The sequence below is a fragment of the Mobula birostris genome, chromosome 2 (genome assembly GCF_030028105.1).
Source record: "Mobula birostris isolate sMobBir1 chromosome 2, sMobBir1.hap1, whole genome shotgun sequence".
Lineage (NCBI taxonomy): Eukaryota > Metazoa > Chordata > Chondrichthyes > Myliobatiformes > Myliobatidae > Mobula > Mobula birostris.
The window spans coordinates 132,774,625-132,784,606 of NC_092371.1; the positions used below are offsets into that span (position 1 = coordinate 132,774,625).

Here is a 9,982-nt window from a genome sequence, read left to right on the forward strand (position 1 = left end):
AAGTGCAGGATGCACACTGTGCATTGGAAGGGTGTGCAGGGAGCGTACAGAGTGCGTGTGCGGGGGGCGTACAGAGTGTGGTGTGAGTGTGCTGTGCAGAGTGCGGTGTGAGTTCGTGTGCAGTTTGTGCCTGTCAGCTCTTCTCCTTTCCTGTCATGTTGATGTGTGAGGGAGGATGGAGTGAAAAGCCAAAGCTTTAGGAGTGCTTCATCCCTCTTGGGGACAGGCCACGCCTGGGGGGAGGTGTCAATCCTGATGGCTGCTCATCTGCTTTTCTCTCTGCCTAGGAGGTGCCGTGGCCCAGCAGGTCCCCTTGCAGACGATCCAGCTGCACCAGTCGCCGGCTCAGGTCAGCGTGCATCAGTCAACGCAGCACACGGCCACCATCAGTGACAGCAACTCCGAGATCTCTCAGGCCTCAACTAGCGGGACAAGTAAGGACTGCTGCCTCCTCCTTCTCTTTGCTGTCCCAGCCCCTGCACATATAGACTTTGACTGAACCCATATTCCCTCTCCCATGCTCTCTGCCCCCGGGCCCAACACACCCTTCCTATCCTCTGTCCTGGACATCTGCACACCTCCCCCAGGCTGTCTACTCCATCGCACACCACCATTCTTCCCACTGTTACTCCCTCCATTCTTCCACGGCTGTTACTCCTCTCCTCACACCTTCATCCCTATCCCTTCTCCATTCCCTCCTTTCTAACATACCTGCCCTCACTGTCTTCCCAGCCCTCCTGCATATTCCCTATCTAGCTCCCACATCCTTTCCCAACCCATCACCCCTTCCCCCCATCCCTGCCCCAGCCTTTCTCTCCGAGTTGCAAGTCTGTGATCATTCCCTTTCACTCTTGTTCCACCAGTGACGCTGCCAGCAACAATCGTCACTTCGTCTGCACCCACTTCAATGGCCAGTCACGTGATGTACCCGAGTCCCCACGGCACAGTTATGTACACTTCCAGCCCCAGCCTGTCAGACGGACTTGCTGTTCTCAATGCCTTTTCGCAGCCATCTTCGGGGATGCAAGTATCGCACAGCCAGATGCAGGAGCAGGGTAAGGTGGTCCGAGCGGAGGCGGTGGTGCTGACACGTCGTTTGGACATGTGAGGTCGGATAGAGAGGACATGCATATTCCTTTACTGTGATGGTTCTGCCTCTGTTGACAATGTTATCCCTGTAGTTTGGGTTCAGGTGCTCCTGCCAATGCAGTTATTATTTTAATTTATTCATTTTTTGGGATCTGGACATGTTTGGTAAAACCAGCATTTACTGACCATCCCTAATTAGCTTTGAGAAGGTAAGGTTGAGCCACCTTCTCGAACTATTGCAATCTTCTGGTGAAGGTGCTCCCACATAGCTGTTCGGGAGGCATTTCCAGAGTTTTGATCCAGTTAAACGCTGATGTGTTTCTAAATAATGTTTGTAAATTCTATATTTCCTCATAAGATAGAATGAGAGTATTTCCACTTGCCACGTCTAACCTGGCTCACATAGCGACTCCATTTCCAAAGTAATTTTCTCCTTCCAAATTCTACCACTTACCTGCATAGTGAGGGGCAATTTACAATAGCCAGTTAACCTGCTGACGTGCACACCTTTGGGACATTGGAGGAAATCCGGACAGGAAAACGTGTGACCTCCACGTGGCAGAACCGGAGGTTGGGATCAAGTCCAGACAGCTGGAGCTGTGAGTGAATGGCTCTACCAGCTTTGTCTGGGTGAGGAGGGCTTGCAGGCGGTGTGTCCCTGACAGCTGGAGCTGTGAGTGAATGGCTCTACCAGCTTTGTCTGGGTGAGGAGGGCTTGCAGGCGGTGTGTCCCTGACAGCTGGAGCTGTGAGTGAATGGCTCTACCAGCTTTGTCTGGGTGAGGAGGGCTTGCAGGCGGTGTGTCCCTGACAGCTGGAGCTGTGAGTGAATGGCTCTACCAGCTTTGTCTGGGTGAGGAGGGCTTGCAGGCGGTGTGTCCCTGACAGCTGGAGCTGTGAGTGAATGGCTCTACCAGCTTTGTCTGGGTGAGGAGGGCTTGCAGGCGGTGTGTCCCTGACAGCTGGAGCTGTGAGTGAATGGCTCTACCAGCTTTGTCTGGGTGAGGAGGGCTTGCAGGCGGTGTGTCCCTGACAGCTGGAGCTGTGAGTGAATGGCTCTACCAGCTTTGTCTGGGTGAGGAGGGCTTGCAGGCGGTGTGTCCCTGACAGCTGGAGCTGTGAGTGAATGGCTCTACCAGCTTTGTCTGGGTGAGGAGGGCTTGCAGGCGGTGTGTCCCTGACAGCTGGAGCTGTGAGTGAATGGCTCTACCAGCTTTGTCTGGGTGAGGAGGGCTTGCAGGCGGTGTGTCCCTGACAGCTGGAGCTGTGAGTGAATGGCTCTACCAGCTTTGTCTGGGTGAGGAGGGCTTGCAGGCGGTGTGTCCCTGACAGATGTAGTTGGGGAAGGGCTGCTATTTGATGGACGGATGTCTGACAGAAGGTAAAAGTTTGAGATAATGCAAGGATGCCAGACTGAAGGTGAATGATCAGGCCCGTGCTCAACTTATCAAGCTGAAACTATGTTAGGCACATGTACAGATGTTGGAAGGAAGGTGAGAGGTCAGGTCCATGTTCAGGATGTCAGAAGGAAGGTTTAGAGGTCAGGTCCGTGTGCAGGGCGTCAGAAAGAAGGTGAGAGGTCAGGTCCATGTGCAGTATGTCAGAAGGAAGATGAAAGGTCAAGGTAGTGCACAGGAGGTCTGTCCGCAAATGAAGGTCAGGCATAGGACACCATCTCAGTTAAAAACAGGAAGACAGCAGACAAATTGGTGATTGCTGTGGACTTGATCTTGAAAAGTCTGAATCATGAGCACAGTGCTAATAAAATGAAGAATAGTAGACGGCTTCAAAGTGAGAAGGCCCCTGGTTCTGATGGATCCACTAGTGAATTCTATAAAGAGTTCACAGGGTTATTATCAGAGCCTATGCTAAACATGTTTAATCATGCATTTAACTGTGGTCTCCTCCTATCATCACTGAGAGAAGCTAATATCTCCCTAATTCTTAAAAAAGGAAAGAGCCCTGAAGACTGTGCCTCCTACAGGCCCATTTCATTGTTAACTGTTGACTTTAAAATCTTATCTAAAACCTCAGCATTGCGATTAGAAACTTTGTTACCTTTTTATCATAAAAGAGGATCAAATGGGTTTTGTAAAAGGCCATAGATCATCTAAAAATATCAGTAGATTATGTAATGTGATTCAGGCATGTCAACAACAGGCAATGGATGGCTTGGTGGTTTCCTTAGATGCAGAAAAGGCCTTTGATGGTGTTGAATGGCCGTGCCTTTTTTCAACTTTAGAACGATTTGGTTTGGGCAATAATTTTATTAAGTGGGTGAAGGTTCTTTACAATGACCTTCCGGCTACGATTCTTACTAATGGTATTAGGTCGGATAATTTTAGTATCTTCAGGGGCAGCCGGCAGGGCTGCCCTTTGTCACCACTACTTTTCACACTAGTGATCGAGCCATTGGCAGAGGCTATTCGGCAAGACCCCAAATATCTGCTCCAGACAGAGGACTAAAGTCACGTAAAATTACATTGTATGCGGATGATGTTCTAATTTTCTTATCAAACCCAGCTATATCAGTGCACCACCTTATACAATGCATCATTTCATTTAGCGCCTTTTCAGGTTATAAAATCAACTTTACTAAATCAGAGGCTCTCCCTCTGGGGAACCTGCAGCAGGTACCTGACACTCAGGGTGTTTTCCCCTTTGAGTGATCACAGACAGGTTTTGTTTACTTAGGCATATTTATCACACCTACATTTAATCAATTGTTCAAAGCTAACTTTACACAGTTATTTGACAAAATCAAACAGGATCTTGAACGATGGAGCACTCTTCCCATTTCCTGGCTTGGCCGAATATCCTTGCTCAAAATGAACATTCTTCCTCGTCTGCTCTACCCAATACGAATGATTCCAGTCATTTTCACCCAACAGACAAAGTAAAATGTCTAAGTTACAGCTTCCCAGTAGTCTAGGGGATCTGGATTTTCCAGACACCAAAAATATCAATTAAGTTCCTTTTTATCTTATGTGGTTTACTGGGTTTGCAGGGACCCTTCCTCAATTTGGCTAGACATTGAAGCTTTACAAGTAAAATGCCCTCTTATTAATTTGTTTTTCCTCAATAAAATGAAACTAGTTAAGGAATATTGTCACAATCCAATAACAATTAATACAGTCAGGGTTTGGAGGGCGGTGCGACAAATTGAGGGCAACGCAGTGAAAATATCACCCTTCACTCCAATAACCGGCAGTCCAGATTTTCAGCCTGGCTTATTGGATCCTGGATTTAAACTTTGGATTTCTAAGGGGATTTTCCATCTAGGAGTCTTGTTTGATGAAGGAACGATGATGTCTTTTAGTCAAATAGTACAGAAATTCAACATACCCAGCAAGGATCTTTTTCATTTCCTTCAGATGAGAGATTATATTCAGGAAAAAAAACATCATTATTAACTGATTTCTATAGTTCTGACATAGAAAAGAGGGTGTTTTGTTCTAAGGGTGAAGTCTCCATCAGTACTATTTACAGCATCTTGTGGGAATGTTCTGGTGGAGAGGCTGAGCAGCTGGGAAGGGTCTGGGAGGAAGAGCTGGGAGTAGAAATTACAGTTGAAACATGGGAAGACATTTGTGATAATGCAAAGAAAATTTTGGTTTTTAATAGAACTTAAGCATTGCAACTCAAAATTCTGCATAGAGCCCAAATGACTCCAGATCGTCTCTCAGAACTTAAGACGGGGGTTTCTTCAATGTGTTCTAAATGTAAAGGAAATACTGGAACTCTCACCCACTGTTTTTGGACTTGTCCCAAACTTCAGGCATACTGATGTGATATTTTGGGTGAAATGGAAAAAATTCTGAAGATGGAGCTTGAACTGGACCCAGTGTCTTTTCTCTTAGGCCTACCCAGCAGTCATATCCTGACTTTTTGTGTGAGGAAGAACATTTTACTTTGTTGGATATCTGATAAGGCCCCTGGACTTTCTGGTTAGCGTAAATTAATCATGGAATACATTCCTTTGGACTTTTTAACATGTATGGTACACTCAAAAACAAAGTTTCCATAAAACATGGCAACCTTTTCTACAATGTGTAGATGTAAACTTGTCTGCTGTACTAATAAGGGCTTTTGTTTAGGATGTGGTGGTGATGTCTATACTTTGATGGAAGTGTTCTGATAGCTGATATCTGTGAGGGGAAGAAATGTTAATGCACCTGGAAATTGAAACTTTTGTTATGCTGAGCAAAAAAAAAAAAGGCGAATAGTTCAGGGATGATATTAACAGTTACTCCTCAGTCTGGATGTGGCGGCAACCAGCTGCCCTTCTACCTCGACACCACACAAAGGGAACTTGTTTTATTTACTTGTTGACAGGACGTGAATTTTTTGGTGACCACTACATTAATTGTCCTTGAACTGAAGTGTGGCTAGGATTAACAACATTGGGGAGGGGCTGCTGGGGTCATTTCTCAGCAGCTGTCTATCTCTGCTGGTCAGTGGTCTTGCTCTCTGTCTGTTGGTCCACCGTGGTGCTTTGTGAAGTGTGCTGACAGTTGTAGTGATGTAGTTGGAGAGAGTGTAAGCCAGTGTCCTATTACTGAGTTGGATACTCGGATTAGCAGTCTAAGATAAGTAAGAAATGGACAGGATGTGAGAGTGGGCTTGGTGACAGGGAAGGAAGATTTAAACAGATTTGGTTTGTGTTATGAAAAGATCTAGAGGAGGAAGAATTGGGCACTGTTTATGTTGATGAGATTCTCAGATATAGATGAAGGGAATGAGTTTTGGCTCAGGTGAAGTGGGAAATTAGAGGTGGCAATCGTCAGAGTTGGCAGGGATACGTTGGATGTTGGTCTGGTACTGGGACTCGAGGTGCATGGGTGATGTGCAATGACTGAGCGTGTATTTGCTGCTTGCTGTCTCTTGCAGGTGGTGTACCTCAGGTTGTGCTGACTGCTCCCACGGGCACTGTCCAAATCCCACTGTCAGCTGTCCAGCTTCACCAGGTATGTTGCACACGGACAGCCAGCTGCGGGCAGCGGGGTGGGCTGTCCCTCGATAACACCCTCACGCTCGTGCTGTCACCCTGAAAGAAGGTTTGGAGGTGTTATTCTCCAGTTAGGTGTCTTGTTACTAGGTGACAGTGACAGCCAGTAGCTGACCAGAGAAACACAGATGGCCAGTGCCACTACTAGTTTCTGGGCTGAAATATTAGTAAATGGTGATTGTTAAACTGAAAAGTCTCCCATCCCAGAGAGTCAGGGAAATGTTTACACTGCACACACAGGCTCCCCGCCCCCTTGGGATGGGTTGATCATGTCTGGCAGTACCGGGTCACAGAATGGGGACAGAGCCCGGGGTGAGAACCAGCAGCAGTGAAAGTCCAAAACAGTTACCAGTGGATGACCCTGTTTCCCAGTCCTGAAGGGGAAAAGAGGTGGAGAAGTGGGCAGGGTGATCCCAGGCTTCTCTAGAGAGGGTTGGGGTAGGAGGGGAGCACAGGGTGAATGGGAGGGACAGCTGTGTGATTCCAGAACCTGAATCTGCTGCAGGTGGGGTAGTTAGTTGCTGGGTGATTTGTGGGCCTGGAACTGGGTGGGTGGGTGTTAGCTTATCCCAGGACTCAGACCTGATGGAGTGGGGGGTAGGGCTGTGTCCTGGTAGGTGTTGGGTGACTCTTGAGGCCAGATTTGAAGGAAGGTATGGGTGGAGGGGGTGTTATCCCATCCCAGGGCTCAGACGCTTGAGAGGGAGGAGTGTTGCCTGATGCCAAACCAGGAACCAGGTGGGTGGTGACTCCTGTCCTCTTTTTTCTCCCCCCCACAGATGACAGTGATTGGCCAACAATCCAGCACTGGTAGTCTGACAGAGCTTCAGGTGAGCAGCCTGGAGACCACACACAACAACAAGCTGGCCCAGAATGACTGACGACTGCTGGCAAGGACCCAAGAGGAGCACCATCTATTTAAACTAGAAACTGCCTGCTATATTTATTTATTTTTGCTTCCCTCAGCCCTGCTTTATTCAGAAAGGATGAATGGAGCTTTTTTCTAAATCAATGTGAAATTATTGACTGCCTGAGGTTTATCTTTTTCATAATTGAAAGCGATTTGCACGCTGTGGACCCACATCAGGCTTCAGCCAAAGATTCACACTGTTGTGAAGGCCGTGTAAATACAACCTCACTCCTCTCCCTGCTCCTTGGAGGGACAAAGTCTTCTGATGAACTTTGTTGCAAATGTGTTTAGTTTTGTGGCAACTCAGCTTTTAGCTACAGATTTTGAATGTGGCTGGGTGGGGACTGTGTCCAGGCCTGGATCTGTCTGGTTCTCTTGGATTTCTGGTGCCTGCCCTCCGGGCTACAATTTAACTTTGCAGACTATGGGCACTAAAGTTTCCACAATTCTCCAACAATTATTTTGTTGTTATATTTGTACTGAAAATAAAATTGTTGGAGGGATCTATGTGTGTGTATAATATATGTATGTTTCTGTGTATTTTATATATGTATATATGAAATACACACATATAATATACACGTATGCACACGTGTGCTCATGTATACATACCACACACACAAGTATTTAGAATATGCTTTTAATTGAGATTATGTGAATTTTGATTGGTAATCTGTATTAAATTGGTTGACCTATTGGAGTGGCCATTTGGTGGGGGGACAGACGGGAAACAGAGTCAATGGTCTCATCCTTGTGGTAGAGGTATGTAAATAAGGCACTTACTGCTGCTGGTGGTTTCCAATGACTGAAACCCAGCTGGAAGAAGCAGCCAAGCGCACAGTACAGCAGCAATGATCAGATTGGCTGCACATTCCCATTGCTAGATCGGGGCAGGATCCAAATTGGATGCAAGTCTTCCCATCTCCCCCACACCCAACAACAGTCAGGTAAATGAGATTGGCTACTCAGATGTATAGGGGCATCTGGAGGTTCCAGTCCATAGCTCCCTGAAAGTGGCTGCACAAGTTGATAGGGCATAAAGAAGGCACATAGTACGCTTGCCTTCATCACGCGAATCATCACGTTCAAGTCAGGAGTATTCAATTCAGTTCAGGTTGCTCCATTATAGGAAGGATGTAGTGGCTTTGAAGAGGATGCAGAAGAGGTTTACCAGGATGCTACCTGGATTAGAGAGCAGGTGCCATAAGGCAAGGTTGGACAAACTTGGGTTTTCTCTGGAACAATGAAGGCTGATAGAAGTTTATAAGGTTATGAGAGGCACAGATAAACAGCTGGTATCTTTTTCCCCAGGGTCATAATGTCTAATATAGAGGACATGCATTTAAGGTGAGGGGGGGAGTTCCAAGGAGATGTGCAGGTCAGGTATTTTTTAACACAGCAAATGATGGTGCTTGGAACAGGCTGCCAGGTCTGCTGTTGGACACGGATACAATCGAGGCCTTTAAGAGGCTCTTAGATAAGCACAGGAATGTGCAGAGAGTGTAGGGGTATAGATCATCTGCAGCCAGAAGGAATTGATGTAATTAGGCATCATTAGCTTAATTAGGGGCTGAATGGCCTACTCTTGTACTGTATCATTTGATGTTCTAAATCCCCCTCTATGAGAAGAAGGCAGCAATGGGATTGGTTGCAGCTCACGCTCATTTGGGTGAAGGCAGGATCAGTATTGGCTGTATTTCACTCCACCCACTTAAAGGAGTAAGTAGCGTTAAGATTAGTTGCAATTCCTCTTTTGAGCAGGACAGGAACAAGGCTGGCTGTAAAGTTTAGTGCAAAAAGTCTAGCTCATAGTCTGCTTGTCCTTGGTGTCCCAGCTATTGGATGTAGAATTATAATTTAGTGTTCTAAAGTCTGATTAGAACACTAGACCCTGGGTTGGTCTTTGCCTGGGATAAGAGGGTAGGGGCTTGCACAGACCTCTCGGTGCATGAGATGTTGGCCATGATTTGTATCTGTGTTTCGAGGATTGGTGATCCTGGAAGGAGCCCTGCTATTTGTATCATGATTTGTTGAATGAACTGATAAGCTGATCAATATGGTGGGCAGGGAAGTTGCTGCTACTGTGAAGCTTGTGGCCTGGGATCATTCATCATGCAGTTGAAAGGGAGAGGCAAGGCTGACTCTTCCTGACTGGGCTGCTGAGCAGCAACTCTGGCATTCCCCTATCCCAACACGACATGCTTGTGGGGTAATCTGCTTTTGTGCACCCACTGCCCAAGATACCAGCCTTGAAACCATGGCCGCTGACCTGTTCCTGGCACCTGACTTTCCCTGCCTTTCTTGGCTCCTTCAGTGATTGGCCCAATTGCAAGCTGCTGCTTTTTTGGTGCTATGAAGGGAGGCGTTTTCATAGGAAGCGGCCACTACTTTTTATAAAATGCCTTGAAAGAGAGAGTTTATTTTTATAGGTGTTTATTCAGTATTTATGTATTACAGAGAAGAAGAGAAAAACACTTGTAAATTGTATTTGCAGTTTTTATGTGTATGAGTTTGTATCACGCGGGGCAGGGGAGGGCTGTGTGTTTTTTAACAAATTTTTTCACAGTATAAAACTATTGCCATGAGTTGCAATTTAAGGAGCGGTGTGTGTCACCAAGCAGATGGTTCCCTGACATGCCTGATTTTGGTGTGATTTACACAGTGAAAGCTTTTTAATAAAAGAAACAAATTTTTATTGTTTTGTTTTCAGTGTTTGGATTCTATTTATTCTTTGGAAACTTTGTGCATACGAAGAGTACCGTGTACAGATACAGAGTTAAAAATTGCCTTGAAATAAATTGAATAAATTATGCAGCCAATTGTGACAGGTGCCGTGTGACCTCAGCACTCTCGTCCCATTGCCCTCACCATGTGTATAGGTGCACATGTCCACTTTTGAGTATCGTCTGCAGAGATTTTCCAGGTTTAGTATCTCTGACACTTCCCTCTCTGGGTCTCTGCCTCCATTTGGATTGG

The 9,982-nt window shown here is 46.3% G+C and overlaps 1 protein-coding gene across 2 annotated transcripts in view; it reads left to right on the top strand.

Moving 5' to 3' along the window:
• The window catches only part of LOC140191293 (serum response factor-like), a 65,744-nt gene extending 56,190 nt beyond the window's left edge, over nt 1–9,554 (top strand). For both annotated transcript variants that reach the window (XM_072248571.1, XM_072248578.1), the window contains 4 exons: nt 288–434; nt 864–1,055; nt 5,979–6,055; nt 6,876–9,554. In XM_072248571.1, the coding sequence (XP_072104672.1) occupies nt 288–434; nt 864–1,055; nt 5,979–6,055; nt 6,876–6,977 (518 nt within the window). In that variant the 3' untranslated portion in view covers nt 6,978–9,554. The remainder of the gene's footprint in view (nt 1–287; nt 435–863; nt 1,056–5,978; nt 6,056–6,875) is intronic.
• Nucleotides 9,555–9,982: the final 428 nt, after the last annotated feature.